We start from the raw sequence: 16,730 nt of genomic DNA, 5'->3' as shown, positions 1-16,730 counted from the left end.
GCACCATTGGCAATGTGCGGCCCAAGCGTTTCCGCAAAAGAGCGACGCGGGGGGGGGGGGGGGGGGGGTTGTTCTCCCGGGGCCCACTTACCCTACCAGGGAAGGAGCGCAGAAAAAATGTAAAAACTCGTTTAGTTTGAAAAATCACTGTAGAATATTAAATTCACCAATCACAGATAAATCAGATCTACATAAAAATATGTCTTGATGTCTTAGAATTTCCTTTTACTCCAAAACACCCCATATATACATGTTTCTCTTTTATAAGCTTAGAGATTGCTTTGGTGGTCAAAGGCAGGGTGGCTGGGGGAGGTAAGACCCTCAGGAAAGCCACACCCCGGACAAGACCCAGCAGGGAAGCCCCCAGAGCCAAGTGTAGGAGGACCCCACCCGGGTCTCAGCCGCCCACTTCTCCAGGGTGGATCCAACACTCACAGGCCTCAGGGAGGGGCCAGGTGCTGCGCCTAGTCATGGCTTCCCCCACGAGGCTTGCATGAGGAGCAGAGACAGCCCGGTCTCCCGAACACCCACAGGGCACAGAGACAGCCCAGTGCAGGGGGCAGACACCACCACAGCTCCTGGGACCCAGAGAAAGCTCCCAGAGGGAGGTCCAGGAACGCTGGGGTGGGTGGACTGGGCTGGGTAGGGGTTCCTTGTGGGCCAAACCCCCAGAGCAGCAGAGCACCCCAGTCCCAGGAGACTCTTCTCAGGGACCCAAGGCTCCAGAGCCAAGAAAAAGGGAAGGGCGGGGCGGAAGCCTGCATCCCCAGTGCTCATCAGCTCTGGTGGAGGGAGACCTTGGTCTCCAGTCCCTATGATGACCACAGCAGCAGAGGGGGATCCTCCATGCCCCAGGCAGGCTGGCATCAGGGCCACATAGGGGCCAGGAGCAGGGGTCTCCGAGTTCACAGCTCCCAGCTCCAGTGGTGGGCGCAGGGTTCCTGGGCTCCATGGGTCTCTTACCACAGCCTCACCAGGGAACAGGACCATAGGGAGTCCTTCACCCCATCTCTAGCCACCCGCAGGCCAGCAGAGCACACAGCCCCCTCCTCGCACAGGCACCTGTGGTCTCCAGGTAACCAAGCCCAGGCCCCAGGGGCCACTGCAGACAGCAGCTGGGATCTGCAGAGGGACCTCAGCAGCCAGCAGGCAGCCGGCGGGGAGAGGTGCGGCGGGGAGAGGTGCGTGTGAGGGAGGGGTGGCCCTCTCCTCAGGAGGAGGAAGTGAGAGGTACCCAGGCCAATTTTATTCAGCTGGAAATCAATCTGTCCGGGCCTGAACCAGGTGCCTCCCCCTCGATGCAGCTCCTGGCTGAAGAGGTCATCAGAGCAGCAGCTGTCCCCAGGCTGGTGTCACGTCACCGTGTACAGTTCCTCCCGATCGTTCTTGCAGATCTGATAGTGGCAGGGGAATTTCTGCGAGCAGGTCCAGGGCTCGGAGTGCTCGTCAGGTGGCGGCAGCAGCAAGGCTGCGCTCCCGGCCAGCAGTACGTGCCAGATGCTGTGGGTATAGTAGTAGTTGTCGCTGGTCATCATGGAGGTATAGATGGCAACGCCCACGGAGGCCATGGAGATGCCAGGCAGGAGGTAGAAGATCCAGCGCTGCCACGAGGTGGGGTAGCACTGGCGCCGGTGCCCGCAGCGGTAAGTCTAGAGAAAACAGCCACGCAGGCATCAGTGCAGCCGCAGCTCCCAGGGCCCGGAAACAGTGGTTACTGGGGGCCTGCCCAGGTCTGGGCAGCAGAATGACAAGGGTGGGCTGCTTCAAGGGGGCTCAAGGGCACAAGGCCACTGGTCCTCAGGCCCAGGCCTCAGGGACACAGCCATGCTGGGCCTCTGTGGGTGCCATGGCAACTCCCAGCAGATACGGGCATTCACTGGTTGGAGCAAGACCGGGAACGTGGCCAGAGCAAGGGGCCAGGCTCTCTTCTGCGAGCATCTGGGCAGCAGTGCCAGCCAGCCCGGCTCCTTACCCACATGGAGGCCATGATCACGAAGGCAAAGAGGCAGGGCCCCAGCATGTTCCAGATGCCCCTTCGGTCCAGCTGCAAGGACATGGCGATAACCAGTGTGCCCAGAAGAAACAGCACCTGGGCAAGACACGGAGATGACTGCAGGGACATCTCTGAGGGCTGAAGGCCCAGCAGGAGCAAGTGTACCCCAGGGCCCCGCAGCACCTCTGCCTGCCCCCTCGGAGCTGCTGCCACCCTCTGACCAGCTCTGCCAGCCTCTGACCAGCTCTGCCAGCCGGCAGGGACACGCCCCTCCTTCAGCTTCTGCATTGCATCCACAGATGAATGTGGCCAGGCAGGCACCTCTGGGGGACTAGAGGGTGGTCAAACTGGACAGCCACATATGGCAGCTCTGCACCCACACACTTACTAGCCCTCTGTACCCCTGGGTTTCCAGGAATCCCCCATCAGGGTGGCTTCAGTCTCCCGCCCACTGTTCCATAGGGAGGGGCTCCCACCCCCCAGTCTCCATCAGACACTTCTGCCCACAACCTACAGTTCTCCGCCTATCTGCAGGTTCAGGCCCTGCACTCAGCCCTGCAGGACCCTAGTGTTTCCCAGCCTCCCCCCTGCCCTGGCTGTGGGGCTCCCATGGGTACCCTCTTGGGGCAGCACCCAGCCTGCAGTTCCCAGAGCAGACGGGAGGGCAGAGCATGCAGCTCACAAACCTAGGGCACGAGTCTCCCCATGCCAGGGCCAGCTGCCACAGAGTCCCCAAAGCATCCTTGGCACCAAGGACCCAGGGAGCATGGGTGCGGGCTTCTGGAGGGTAGGGGGCCTGGCCTCCCCTGCCTACCACCTTCCTTCCTGGCATCCTCCAAACAGCCGGCACTGCCCCCTCACAACTGCCTGCAGGGTCTCAGACCTGCATCTCCGTGTGGCATCACAGAAGACATGAGGTTTCTTTTCTTTTCTTTTTTTTTTTGAGACGGAGTCTCGCTCTGTCGCCCAGGCTGGAGTGCAGTGGCCGGATCTCAGCTCACTGCAAGCTCCGCCTCCCGGGTTCACGCCATTCTCCTGCCTCAGCCTCCCGAGTAGCTGGGACTACAGGCGCCCGCCACCTCGCCCGGCTAGTTTGTGTTTTTTACTAGAGACGGGGTTTCACCATGTTAGCCAGGATGGTCTCAGGGTTTCACCATGTTAGCCAGGATGGTCTCGATCTCCTGACCTCGTGATCCGCCCGTCTCGGCCTCCCAAAGTGCTGGGATTACAGGCTTGAGCCACCACGTCCGGCCTCTTTTCTTTTCTTTTGTCACCGAGGCTGGAGTGCAGTGCTGTGACCTCGGTTCACTCCAACACCTCCGACGCCCGGGATCAAGCGATCCTCCCACCTTCGTCTCCCGGGTGGCTGGGACCACAGGCATGCACCCACTACGCTCAGTTAACGTTTCGACTTTTTGTACAGCCCAGGCTGCTCTTGAACCCCTGGCCTCACGGGATCCTCCCCCAGGTGTTGGGATTACAGATGTGATGACAGGTGTGAGCCGCCAGAGCCACCACGCTTGGCCGAGATGTGAGGTTTCCAGGGGCTGTGCCCAACGCCAGGTCCGGCCCCTCCCACGGTACTGCCTTTCACAGGCTGCACTCGGGGGCCCCCTCCCCCAGGGCCCACACCCTACGTCGAGGGCCACTCACGTATTTCAGAACTGCCTTGAGCCGCGCCATGCACAGGATGGTGACCCAGATGGCCGCCCCGGAGCCCAGGAAGTCGCAGTACTGCAGCGTGTCGTAGTTGAGGATACACAGCACCGCCTCCCCGGGCTGGTCGCAGGCGTGGTAGAACTGTGGAGAGACTCCGTGAGCGCCACCCCGCCCTCCCACCCCAAGTCCCTGCAGGAGGGGCCGGCCTACCGTGGAGAAGAACATGGTGTAGGCGTAGACGGAGGCCTCGACCAGGAAGAATCGCTGCACTGAGACGGTGATGGGGGCCAGGAACATGAGGTTGCTGAGCGTGAGCAGCAGTGCGGCTGCCCTCTGCTGGGCCACTGTCTGGGCTGTGCTGTTGTCTGTGCAGCTCCACCCACGCCAGCCTGGGGGCACAAAACCCCACGGCGGAGGCTGGGGGCGCTGCTGAAACTCAGGGCCCACCCCTCACCCAGGACCCTGCAGAGAAGCCCCTTCATCACCCAGGAGCAAGCTGGGCAGGCACCGTGGGCGGGGGCCAAGGTCAGGAGGCAGGATCACCCCCGGGGATACCTGGTGCCTGTGCCAGGCAGATAGATAGATTGTGGGGAACAGGGGAGTGGGAAGGAGGCTTTGCCCCTGCAGGGGTCTCTCTCCAGCCCCTTGTGGCGCTGCCCCAGGGGAAAGGCATGGCACGGCACTGGAAGCCAACAGCAGCAGCGTCTCGGGGCGGGCGGGGCCCTGGCCCTCACCTGCCTTGCAGCTGCAGCCGGCATACAGGTAGCTGTGTCTGCGGAGCAGGAGGCACTGGCCGTAGGGTCCACAATCGTTCGAACAGGGCACCAGGTACAAGGTGGCCTCCACATGGACCACAGCCTGCTCACACTCCCTTTGAGGAAGGGGCCACAGGAAAGCTGGTGCAGAGGTCTGACAGCCCAGCTGCCACCCGCACACCCAAGAGGCTGACGGACATGAGAACCCAGCACGGAGGCCCCCAGCTTTCAGTGGCCCTGGAAGCAGCACCCCTCTAAGCTGGGTCACTCAGAATGCCAACCTCGGGCAGCCCGGCTGTGATCCTGAGTGAAATGACAGGGTGCCTGACCCCCGTCCCTGCCCTAGGTCTACTTACTCAGCGTTCTCAGCGCACATGAGCTGCAGAGAGAGGTACCAGTTGTCTGTCTCGGGGTAGGGGATGATGAGGTTGGCCCTGCGAGACCAGGCGCTCAGAGACAAGGGGTAGCCCTGGAAGAAGGCTGCAGGGGAGCCAGAGGGCCCCATCAGAGGAGGCCGGGGTGGGGAGCTGGCTGGGGCCACGCTGATGGTGACGCCTGCCCATCATACCTGTGGTGCAGTTGAGTGAACTGTTGAAGCCAAGGAAGGGCGAGGCAGCGTTCACACAGGCCACTATGACGGTCTCATTCCGCATCTCTGTCTGGAGAGGGAGGCACTGCCGGCTCAGCCCCAGCAGCCCCTGGCCGCAGTGGGGTCATCCGCCCCACGTGCCAGCTCAGCCTGCTGCTGGTGCCTTTTTTTTTTTTCTGAGACAGAGTCTCGCTCTGTCGCCCAGGCTGGAGTGCAGTGGCGCCATCTCGGCTCACTGCAAGCTCCGCCTCCTGGACCCACGCCGTTCTCCTGCCTCAGCCTCCCAAGTAGGTGGGACTACAGGCGCCCGCCACCACGCCTGGCTGATACTTTTGTATTTTTAGTAGAGACGGGATTTCACTGTGTTAGTCAGGATGGTCTCCATTTCCTGACCTCATGATCTGTCCGCCTCGGCCTCCCAAAGTGCTGGGATTACAGGTGTGAGTCACCGTGCCCGGTCAGTGCTGGTGCCTTTCTTTGAGACTCCTGCAGGCCCAGGGCCCACCGGGACCCTTCTTCCCTGGGCCCTGGGACGTCCTGCCTCCACCCCACCTCTGACCCTAGCTACCCTGGGGCCTGCTGACAGGAGCAAGGCTGCCCAGCAGGGTAGGCGCCCCCAACATGGGCCCCTGTCCTGGCCCATGCCTGCTGGTGTCACTGTGTTTCCTGACCCAGTGCCAAGGTAAATGAGGAGGCCCTGCAGGGGCCACCCGACGCCCTGCCCGAGCCCAGGCCACGGGCCGCTTGCAGACGCCGCCCGACGCCCTGCCCGAGCCCAGGCCACAGGCCGCTTGCAGAGAGCAGGTACCTTGTTGGCCCGCAGGGAGATGGTGAGGGAGCCCCCGCTGTCCATCCCGGTGTTCAGGCGCAGTCGCATCATGGACGGTGTGTTCGGACACACCCTCACCGAGACCCTGTCCAGGAGCTGGAAGTGCACGGACACCACGTCCATGTCCTCCCGCATGACTGGGTAGTTTGTGAGGCAGAAGGGACCGCGGTCCACCCTGCCACTCCTGCCCAGATCCTGGTGGTCGGGGCTCAGGGAGGGCAGACCAGTGGAGGCATTGAAGCTCTGGTTTTGGCTGCTCTGCAGAAGGGGCCGGACGGTTACACTCTGTGGCCTGCAAGCTGCCGAGAGGACACGGGGTTTGGTTGGAGGAAAGTCTAGGGATCTGGGGAGGGGCAGGGCCATCCCTCCAGCCCTTGTGCGGCCCACCTGTGAGGGCAGCTACAGCACTGAAAGTCACTGTCCCGAGGGACCCCACCAGGCTCTCAGCTGTCACTTGTAGCCACCGGTCCCAGGGCGGTGAGGGCAGCAGCAGGCGACAGGGCCAGGGGGCACTGGTGCAGGTGAGCACCTTCTGGAAGTTGCTAGGCAGGGTGACGGGGCCCACGGTGAGACGCACAGGGCAACCCAGGCTCCCGCTGGACACGCAGTCCCGCAGCTCCAGCAGAAGCTCCCGCGTGTAATCGGGGACAAAGACCCTGCAGCAAGGGGACACAGCTGGCTTAGGCTCTGCCGTTCCTCAGCCCACCTCATGGGGACCCAAGGAGGCCAGGCATCTGGATTACTTCCCAGCCCAACCCCAGGGCTCAGGGCCAGGCTCTCGCACCCACTCCACCAAATCTGAGGTGGGGCCGGAGGCCAGAGCCGGGCTGCCCACCAGGCCCCGCTCACTTGAGGTAGCTGGGGTGGGAGAGGAGAGTGTGTGGAAGGGGCACATCCGGCTCCATGATTGAAATCTTGACCACCCGTGTGACCAGCAGGTCAGGCTGGAAGACGTAGGCACAGGTGGGAGCCAAGCCCTAGGGAGAGAACAGATGTGGGCAGGGGTGGTGTCAGAGAATGCAGGCATGAGGGCAGGGTCCCACCAGAAACCCCAGGCATGCAGGGAGCAGAGCGGGCCCCAGAGCGCAGTGTGGAGCCTAGAGCAAGAACCACCCCAAAGAGGTGCACGGCAGGGACTGGCCATCGTCGCGAGGTTCTCTGCCTCCATCCCGGAGGGCAGCCCCTCTCACCTTCAACTCGATCTTCTGGGATGAGGGGGGCAGGTGGGCGGCCACGAACCAGTCCCCGGGGGCTGGGTGGGAAACGTTGACAGAGGCATTGCTTAGCAGTGCAGCGCTCAGCGGCACCCTGACCTGGAAGGAGGGCCGCACCCAGGTGTCGTCTGGGAAGCTGGTGCCCAGTGGGTTGATGACCGGAGGAGCGCCAGAACGGAAGTGCCTGGAGACGGGAGAGCGGCACAGGGCTCAGGCGCAGGGCTTGGCCAGGCGCGGGGGTGGGCAGGCAGGCAGGCGGCCACCTACACGGTGATCTCTGCGTCGGTGCAGGCGGTGCCGCCCTCCCGGGAGACCTGCAGCAGCCAGCGCAGAAGCACAGTGTCTGGGGGCACGCGGAAGCGGAAGAGCCTGGCACTGCCGTACCAGCTGTAGAAGGACAGCTTCTGTGGAGCCTGCGAGAAGTGCTCGGACACCAGCCCCACCTCTGTGAGGAGAAGGAGGCGTCAGCCAGGCTGGGCGCCCTCCTCCAGGGCCGCAGGTGGGGAGAATGAGGTCCCCAGAGGGAAAGAGCTGGAAGCCCCGGGGGACCCACCTGGAGCCCTTGGCACACCAACTCTGACCTTGGTAAAGGTCACGGCCGCCCTCTGGCCCCTTAGCCAGTCCTCTGCCATCCCTCCCCAAATGACCTACATCCCACCCTCCTGGCATCTCGGTCTTTTCACAGCTGCCATCTTACTGCAGCCGCTTCCAAACAAGCCCCAGGGCACCTCAGCACCCATCGCCACCCTAATGCCCTCCAACCTTAGAAGACCCCACTCCCCACGGCCAACCCAGGTGGAAGCTGAAGGACCCAGCAGGTGTCAGGAAGGAGCCCCTGCCCCTCATCACAGATGCCCTGGCCACCAAGGCCAAGGCACGCGCCTCCCACCTCCTCTCAGCCTTCCACATCCTCCATCTCTGGATGGGTTGGCTGCCTGCTTGGGCTATGATGTCTTTGGACACAGCCAGACCAGAGCCCAAATTCCCCCTTACCCAGAGGGAGATCCCGCGTGCGGGAGGGACCCAGGCCAGAAGCCTGGCCAGCCATGAGAACAAGGGCACAGCTGGCCCCTGCATTCCAAGCGGGCAAGGCTCCTAACTGTCCTCAGGGAATGCGCCCCATGCCTGCTGCGGGGCTGGAGAAGGGCCCGTGGGAGACGTCCTGCTCATGGCCCAGGCGAGGACTCACAGGGTCTCACCCCCAGCCCCCGTGCCAGTTCCGGCCTCGTGCCCTTGTGACCTTGGGCATCCTTCCCTCCCTGGGTCCCAGCCTTCTCCTGGGTAGGTCAGGGTGGAGGGCACGTCCCTTTGGGGGCCCCTCCCTCCGAGGTTAATTAATGACAAAGGCTTCAGGAGGAAATGCACAGCGGACACAGCAGGGTGCGGCATCCTGCCCTCTGCTGCAGTTCCCCATCCTGCACTCAGGAACCCTGCCTAGGTCTCACTGGAGAGTGGCTGGCTCAGGCCCAGGCCTCTCCTGAGGAGGGAGACAGGTGAGCAGCAGGCTCTCCTGCCAGCCTGGTGACCCTCCCATAGAAGCACCCGAAGAAACAATATACCTGCCAACAGCAGCCTGTCGGAAAAGCCAAGCCAAGCTCCAGGGGAGCCTGGCCTGGGGGCTGGGCAGGGACAGGGGCAGGCTCCACCCACGACGCACTCCAGGCTTTCCAGGTGTCTGCTGGCCACCAGGTCCCACCCACCAGGCTGTGGCCTGATAATGTGGGCAGAGAAAACTCAAGCTCCCAGGACCACGGTGTCCTGGAGAGAGCCGGCCTCTGTGGGGACAGGCAGGGGAGGCCACCTGCAGCACATAGCCCTGGGCCTGCTGGGGCAAAGCCCTCAGCCCCTCTGGCCCTGGAGCGCCAGCCTGAGGGCGCCTAGAACCCAGCTGGTGGCTGTGAAGTTTCAGCAGGTACACAGAGATAAGAGATCTGTTCAAGGTTGGCCTAACACCCAGTTCCCGACTCCCAGGGCTCACAGCCCCTCCGGGCCTCTCCCAGGGCTCTGTAGCCCAAGCTCCCTGCCCAAGTCACCCACACTACCAGGCTGTTAGCGGTGCTCTGAGCCCGAGGTGACCACAGGGTGAGGAGGGCCAGCTACACACCCCCCTGCCTGCCCCACAGCCCCTCCACAGACACAGGGCTGGGTGGGGAAGGTGGGAATGCAAGTCCCTGCCCCTGTCCTGGGAACCTGAGTGAAGACCCCTGACCCACATCCTCCAAACCAGGACAGGCACCCATGGGAGACCCTGACCACCCACAGTTGCCACAGAGCACTTGCTCCACAGTAGGCTGGGAGGAGTAAGGGGCTGAGCCAGCCCATCAGGCCTCTCCACTGCCCACACCCAGGTGTTCCATCTCCCAGGGACCCCTCACCAGACCTGCGTTCTGGGACAGGGGAATTTCCTTTGCCAGTTTCCTAAGGAGTAAGGTTTTGGTTTTTTTGAGGGTCTCACTCTGTCACCCAGGCTAGAGTGCAGTGCCATGTACATGGCTCATGGCAGCCTCACCCCCCATGTAACTGGAACTGCAGGCTCACATTACCACACCCAGGTGACTTTTTTTTCTTTTTTTCTTTTTCTTTTTGAGATGGAGTCTCGCTCTTTCGTCCAGGCTGGAGTGCAATGGAGCAACCTCAGCTCACCACAACCCCCGCCTCCTGGGTTCAAGCGATTCTCCTGCCTCAGCCGCTTGAGTAGCTGGGATTACAGGCGCCTGCCACCACACCCAGCTAATTTTTGTATTTTTAGTAGGGATGGGGTTTCTCCACGTTGGTCGGGCTGGTCTCGAACTCCCGACCTCAGGTGATCCACCCACCTCAGCCTCCCAAAGTGCTGGGATTACAGGCGTGAGCTTCGCGCCTGGCCATGGAGCAATTTAATCCCGGGCACGGTCCTCGGGGAAAACTGCTTTTCATCTCTAGCTGTGCCAAGCTCAGAAAGCAGGAGGCACAGCCCCCAGAAGAAACAGGAGCTCAAAGGAGCAATATTTCAGGGGCGGGGGAGAGGCTGGGGGCCGGGAAGTCAGGGAACAGCACCGGATCAGCTGCCAGGAACCTGGGCACCCGAGTGACTGGGGACCTGTGGGCCGGCAAGGACACGACCCCTCGAGAGTTCCAGGCCACAGAAGCCTGGGCAAGTCCTCAGCATCTCCGGGTGGCCAAGGCCTGGCGGTCTCCACACCCACGTCCCTACCCCTTACAGAGCCTGGAAGGGCAACACCTTCTCCCTGGTCCAGCCGGCTCCTTGGACCTCAGTCAGGGACGGCGACCCTCAGGGAACAGAAACGCAAAGTTTCCAAACAAGAGGGGAGAGGGGCGCCCTTTCCTCAGTCCCTCCTCCCAGAAGCCGGGCGGGCGGTGGCAAGTGGCTGTACCAGGCCTGGTGGTCGCTGTGGAAGGGCTGGAGCCATGACGCCCACGGGCCCTGCTCCAGGGTCTAACAACTTTCTCCTGGCTCTGCCCCTGTCCCAGGCCGGACGGGGCCGCTGAGCTCAGGGCCCAGACACTCCTCCCATCTGGAGTCCCGGGCAGGCCCCTGGGCCCCTCCACTTCCCCGCGCCGAGTGCGCCGGGCGCGCCGGACCGGAGCGCTCTGGAGGGAGGAGGGAGAGGAGAGGGCGCTCCAGGGGCCGATGTGGCCCAACCCAGTTCGGGAAACCAGGAGGAAGAGCGGGGTCCCGCCCGCCTCGACCCCTCGGACACGAAACGCCGCAAAGGGCCACCCTGAGCCCCCAACCCGCGGCGGGGACCCCAGCCCCGCGCCGGCGCCAGATGAGCGCACAGGTGCGCGGGGGGTGAGTCACAATCCCGCCCCGCCCGCGGCCCCGGCCCCGGCCCCGGCCCCCGATGGCGCCCGCGCCCCCCGCTCACCGCTCTTCCCGCTGTCGCGGGCGGAGGCAGGCGGGGGCCGGGCGAGCAGCAGCAGCAGCAGCGGCCCCGCCACCACCGCGGCCACCGCCTCGCCCCCGGTCCCGGTGCCAGCCCGGCCCATGGCTCCGCGCTCGGCCCCGCGCTACCCGGCCCGCGTCCCGCGCCGCCAGCCCCCGCCGCCGCCCGGGCAGCCTCTGCCGCCTCCGCGGCCGCCGCCGCTTCTGCCCCCGGCGCCCATGGCCCGGCCGGTCTCCGCCACAGTCGCCCCGGGCACTTCCGCCCGCAGGCCCCGCCCCGCAGGCCCAGCTGGGAGGGCGCGGGCGGGGTCGGGGCGCGGGACCGGGGGCGCGGACGCCGGGCGCTGGGGGAGCGTTCACGTGGGGCGCGCGGGGGACAGAACGGGGGACGCGGGGTCTGGGGGACGCCGGAGGGGGCTCCCGGGATGGAGGGTCGCGCGGGACGGAGGGTTCGCGGGGGTCCCAGGACGGAGAGGTCGCGCTGGGCGCGCTCGGAACACGCAGGAAATTCTCCCCGAGGCGTGGGCTTCGCGGGGCTTCCCCGCCGGTTCGCTGAGTCCCAGCTCTGCTCGGCCGGGACGTCCGTGGCGGGCTCGGGGAGCCCGCGGGGTGCAGAGGCGCCGACTTCCGCCTGGGACCTAGAGGGGCCCTCGCCCTGCCCTGCCCGGCGCGCGTGGGCCTGAGCCAGGCGCCTCAACGCGGGGACCCCCGGGCCGGCCTTCACGCCGCAGAGCCGCTGCAGGTGCGCGTCAGATCCACGCTTTTATGCACAGACGAGAAGGCTGCTTGTGCTTAGGGACTGTAGTACCCGATTGGGATGGCGATTCAGACGGGTGCGTGGTCGTCAAGTCCTGGTACTTTGCACCGGGATGGATTCCCATCATGTAAGATTTAAGCCGAAAAAAGGAAGCGATAAAGCCTAGAAGAAAACTCAGGGAAGCTTTTTTTGTCTTGGGGCCAAGGCGGCTTTTCCAAGCGTGGCACAGAATCCAGAAGTTCCACCGCGTCGTGGGTGGGAGGGGGGTGGGGGGCGTCTGCAGAGCCAAACTGCATAAGCGAAGTCAAAGAGACGAGCCCCCAACTGGCAGGTGGGGGACACAACTTGCAACTCACATCACAGAGCTCACCTTAATAAGACTAGTAACAGTGTAGTAATAAACAGCTCTAAATCAACCATACAGAGGCTCCCGTAGAAGATCCTGAAGGACAGCTGCCAGAGATAGGGGATCCTCCTGCCTCAGCGCAGAAATGCAAATTAAAAACCTCTCCAGGCCGGGCGCGGTGGCTCACGCTTGTAATCCCAGCACTTTGGGAGGCCGAGGCGGGCGGATCACGAGGTCAGGAGATCGAGACCACGGTGAAACCCCGTCTCTACTAAAAATACAAAAAATTAGCCAGGCGTGGAGGGGGCACCTGTAGTCCCAGCTACTCAGGAGGCTGAGGCAGGAGAATGGCGTGAACCCGGGAGGCAGAGCTTGCAGTGAGCCGAGGTCAAGATCGTGCCACTGCACTCCAGCCTGGGCAACAGAACGAGACTCCGTCTCAAAAAAAACCCCACTACTCTAGCTACTCTGGAGGCTGAGGCCAGAGAATCGCCTGAACCCGGGAGTCAGAGGTTGCAGTGAGCCGAGATCTCGCCACTGCACTCCAGCCTGGGCTACAGAGTGAGACTCCGTCTCAAAAAACACAAAAACAAAAACAAAACGCTAAAGTGTCCTTCCCAGGATGTGAGGGTAAAAAAGTAAAAAAAAAAAAAAAAAAAAGAAAACCCCATTACAGTGACTTTTTTTTCGTTTCACCTAACACACTGGCAAATTAAAACTGTACTGACAGGTGAGACCGTGGTCCATAGACACTGCTTGCAGCAGGCAGAGGATGTGGGAGCCTGGTGGGAACCCCAGACTTGTCCACTGAAGTAACAGCAGCAATGACCTTCCCGCGGGAATTGCACCTCTGGATTTTCCCTGCAGATATGTTCACGGAAGTGGGACACTGCATACGGCCAGTGACTCAACGTGGCACCGCCTACATGCGTGTCACTGACCGGCGGCCACTGACCGGTGGGGTCCAGATGCGACAGAGCGTGGCGGAAACTGGAAAGACGGGAAGGGCTGTGCTGCATAGAAATGGTCTACCAGATGCAGCAGTAGCTGTAAGAAAGGAACAGGCAGAACGGTGTGTTCAGGACGCTACCATTTGTGTAGAAAAGGGAGAAAAACACGTTTCATTTGTGTGTGTCAAAGGCATCGAATGATCTGGAATGATCCAGCACCGGCTACACTGGTTGACCTTGGGGGCGGAGAGGTGGGGGTGGGGGTGGCCGCAGGGACTATACCCGTTGGCACCTTTTGAACGCAGCAGCGGGGGGTGAGGGTTTACGGAGCGGGGGAGGGGAGCTGACTCCGGGAGCGCAGACCCCTAAAGGCCAGAGCAGCGGAGGTGGAGGTGTTGGCCGGAGAGGAAGGAAGCCCGGGCTGAGCCTTAAAGAGACCCTTTGTTTCCTGGGAATGCCAGCTGGCCGTCCTTTGCCCTGCTGAGGGGTGAGGGGGCTCCCAGGCGGTTCTCAATTTAAAGGCACAGAAGTCAGATCGTGGATTTTGCTGAGCCGTGATTTGAGTGTGCCGTGCCGGGCTGCACCCAGCAGCCATGGTCAGCACCAGCACCCAGGACTGCTGCATCAGACCCATTCCCTGCCCCAGGCTGGGCCCAAGCCCCCCTCCTCCCACTGCCCTCCCCTGAGTGAGTCACTTTAGTTTGAGGTTCCTGTGCCCCAAGTTCCCCACCAGAGAGGGAGAGAAGCAGCAGAGCCCCCACTTCCAGTGCTCCAGCTGAGGGTTGGTGAACTTGAAGGTGGATAAGAATCCCCAGACGGAAGTCCAGAGACATCTGCTAAGTCACAGAGCGCTGGCAATGGAGAGACTCTTCTGTAATAGGAAACACAGCTCAGTCACACTAGTGGTCAGGGAAACAAATTAAAACAAGTCATTTTGTCAAAAAGCAGCCACGCAGCCCTGGCCACAACAGGCGCTGCTAGCAGGAATGTGAACCCCCTCAACCTTTTGAAAATTATTGTGGCAACATTAAAATGTAATGGAGAGGCCGGACACGGTGGCTCATGCCTGTAATCCCAGCCCTTTGGGAGGCTGAGGTGGGCGGGTCACCTGAGGTCAGGAGTTCAAGATCAGCCTGGCCAACATGGCAAATTATTTTTATCTCTGCTAAAAATACAAAAATTAGCCAGGCATGGTGACATGCGCCTGTAATCCCAGCTACTCAGGAGGGTGAGGCAGGAGAATCACTTGAACCCGGGAGGCGGAGGTTGTAGTGAGCAGGGATCAGGCCACTGCACTCCAGCCTGGGCAACAGAAAAAGACTCCATCTTTTTTAATTATTATTATTAAAATAATAATATTAATTTAAAAAATAAATTTTATTATTAAAATAATAATAATAATGTACTGGAGAACACTAGGGCCTAGGGACAGACACACAAGGATGTTTGCAGCAGAACTGCTTGTAGTTGCAAAAACCTGGGAGCTCCATGAGCGCAATGGGTAAACAAATTATGCTATATAATACACTCTGATTTTTTTTTTTTTTGAGATGGAGCCTCACTCTGTTGCCCAGGCTGTAGTGCAGTGGCGTGATCTCGGCTCACTGCAAGCTCTGCCTCCCGGGTTCACGTCTTTCTCCTGCCTCAGCCTCCCGAGTAGCTGGGTCTACAGGCACCCACCACCATTCCCAGCTAATTTTTTGTGTTTTCAGTAGAGATGGGATTTCACTGTGTTAGCCAGGATGGCCTCGATCTCCTGACCTCATGATCTGCCCACCTCGGCCTCCCAAAATGCTGGGATTACAGGCTTGAGCCACCACGCCTAGCCTACTCTGAATTTTTATGCAACTTTTAGATGGGTCTATAAATGTGTCTTCTGAAGGAATGTCGGTAAAGTGGAAAAATTCAGCTGCTGGATAACATGGACGCATCGTATTTCCAAACAAACAGGAAGACCCTCAAGCCCAGTCCCCAGGTCCCCCTCTAGTGAGCCTGGGTGAGGGTGAACTCCAGCTGCCTGCGGCCTGGCCAGAGGGGAGGGTTGCTGGGTGTGGGAGCTGCTTTCCGCAGTGGGTGTGCTCTTCGCCCAGCAGCAATAAGCATTATTACAGTTGCCTTGGATAAAAATATCGAAAGTTAAATAAAAGCAAAAAAAAAAGCTGTAATCCAGTTTTCTCCAAATAACCACCCTGCGCACCTCGTCCAAATGCTTCCTGTGTGCAAGACTGTGTGAGGACCGCTCTTGCGCGGACACTTTCCCATGCTTTGCAGGTTGAAAGGAGTTTCCCTCTGTCTGTTCATGGCCACCTGGTAGACGTAGTAGACCTGTCTCCCCACTCTGCCCGAGTTTCCTGAGGGCAGGAGGTGGGTCTCTCTCACTCTGTGGCCAGGCTGGAGGGGTGCAGACGGTAACCCCGTCTTTCTGACCCAGTGCCCCAACCTGTCAGCATGAACCACACCAGAGGTGCCCAGACATCAGAGTTTCACAGACAGAAACAGTTTTCCCAGAGTTTGGGGTTTTTTTTTAGGCTCAGCTACCATGCATTATTATTCTTTCATTAAAAAAAGGTCATTTGGCCGGGCGCGGTGGCTCAAGCCTGTAATCCCAGCACTTTGGGAGGCCGAGACGGGCGGATCACGAGGTCAGGAGATCGAGACCATCCTGGCTAACATGGTGAAACCCCGTCTCTACTAAAAATACAAAAACTAGCCGGGCGAGGTGGCAGGTGCCTGTAGTCCCAGCTACTCCGGAGGCTGAGGCAGGAGAATGGCATAAACCCGGGAGGCAGAGCTTGCAGTGAGCTGAGATCCGGCCACTGCACTCCAGTCCGGGCGACAGAGCGAGACTCCGCCTCAAAAAAAAAAAAAAAAAAAAAAAAAAAAAAAAAAAAAGGTCATTTTCCCAGCCTAGGCAACATGGTGAAACCCAGTCTCTACAAACAAACAAACAAATTGTACCAAGGCATGGTGGCATGTGTGTCTACAGTCCCAGCTACTCCAGAGCCTCAGGCAGGAAGATCCCTTGAGCCCAGCAGGTCAAGGCTGCAGTGAGCCAAGATCGCACCACTGCACTCCAGCCTGGGTGACTGAGCGAGACCCCATCTCAAAAATTAATTAATTAATTAATTAATTAAATCATCCAAGGGCTAGAGACGGTGGCTCACACCTGTAATCCCAACATTTTGGGAGGCAGAGGTGGGCGGGTCACGAGGTCAGGAGTTCAAGACCAGCCTGGCTAATATGGTGAAACCTGTCTCTACCAAAAATACAAAAAACTGGCATGCGCCTGTAGTCCCAGTTACTTGGGAGGCTGAGGCAGGACAATCGCTTGAACCCGGGAGGCGGAGGTGGCAGTGAGCTGAGATCGCACCACTGCACTCCAGCCCGGGTGACAGAGACAGAGCAAGTCTCCATCTCAAAAAAAAAAAGTCATTTTCCAACCAAAAAAGTAGGAAGTACATACCATTTTTGAGCGGGGCCTGCCCCTCCACATCTGTGGATATTTCTTGTCAGGTGGGATGAGAAACTGAGAAAAGAACTAAGACACAGAGACAAAGTATAGAGAAAAAATGGGCCCAGGGGACCGGCACGCTCAGCACGCGAGGACCTGCACTGGCGCTGGTCTCTGAGTTCCTTCAGTATTTATGGATCATTATTTTTACTATCTCGGTGAGGGGAGTGTAGCAGAGCAACAGGTGGGAAGAAGGTCAGCGGAGAAACATGGGAGCAAAGGAATCTGAATCATGAACTAA

General features: G+C 60.5%; 1 protein-coding gene across 6 annotated transcripts; it reads right to left on the bottom strand.

Moving 5' to 3' along the window:
* Positions 1 to 130: 130 nt before the first annotated feature.
* PGAP6 (post-glycosylphosphatidylinositol attachment to proteins 6) lies at positions 131 to 11,188 on the bottom strand. 6 transcript variants are annotated; one of them, XM_023189090.2, is made up of 13 exons: positions 10,909 to 11,188; positions 7,307 to 7,484; positions 7,016 to 7,223; positions 6,675 to 6,802; positions 6,213 to 6,481; positions 5,805 to 6,124; positions 4,976 to 5,066; positions 4,764 to 4,887; positions 4,387 to 4,523; positions 3,863 to 4,041; positions 3,647 to 3,793; positions 1,973 to 2,044; positions 131 to 1,649 (listed from the first exon to the last, which is right to left on the bottom strand). In XM_023189090.2, the coding sequence occupies exons 1-13, from the start codon at positions 11,027 to 11,029 to the stop codon at positions 1,353 to 1,355; spliced, it is 2,271 nt and encodes a 756-aa protein (XP_023044858.1). In that variant the 5' UTR covers positions 11,030 to 11,188; the 3' UTR covers positions 131 to 1,352. The 6 variants fall into 6 exon arrangements, with proteins under 6 accessions (XP_023044858.1, XP_023044860.1, XP_023044857.1 ...); XM_023189092.2 differs by having other exon boundaries at positions 1,973 to 2,089; positions 7,139 to 7,223; XM_023189089.2 differs by having other exon boundaries at positions 1,973 to 2,089; positions 10,909 to 11,187.
* Positions 11,189 to 16,730: the final 5,542 nt, after the last annotated feature.

The sequence above is a fragment of the Piliocolobus tephrosceles genome, chromosome 17 (assembly GCF_002776525.5).
Source record: "Piliocolobus tephrosceles isolate RC106 chromosome 17, ASM277652v3, whole genome shotgun sequence".
Taxonomy (NCBI): Eukaryota; Metazoa; Chordata; class Mammalia; order Primates; family Cercopithecidae; genus Piliocolobus; species Piliocolobus tephrosceles.
Note: the sequence above shows the minus strand (reverse complement) of the source record. Positions and strands in the feature narration are given on the sequence as shown.

Coding starts and splice junctions, on each gene's coding strand:
- PGAP6 (XM_023189089.2), bottom strand. CDS start 11,029: ATGGGCCGGGCTGGCACCGGGACCGGGGGCGAGGCGGTGGCCGCGGTG. Junction 4,888..4,975: donor TTCACTCAACTGCACCACAG/GTATGATGGGCA, acceptor GCTCCCCTGCAG/CCTTCTTCCAGGGCTACCCC. Junction 4,042..4,386: donor CGGCTGCAGCTGCAAGGCAG/GTGAGGGCCAGG, acceptor TTGTGCCCCCAG/GCTGGCGTGGGTGGAGCTGC.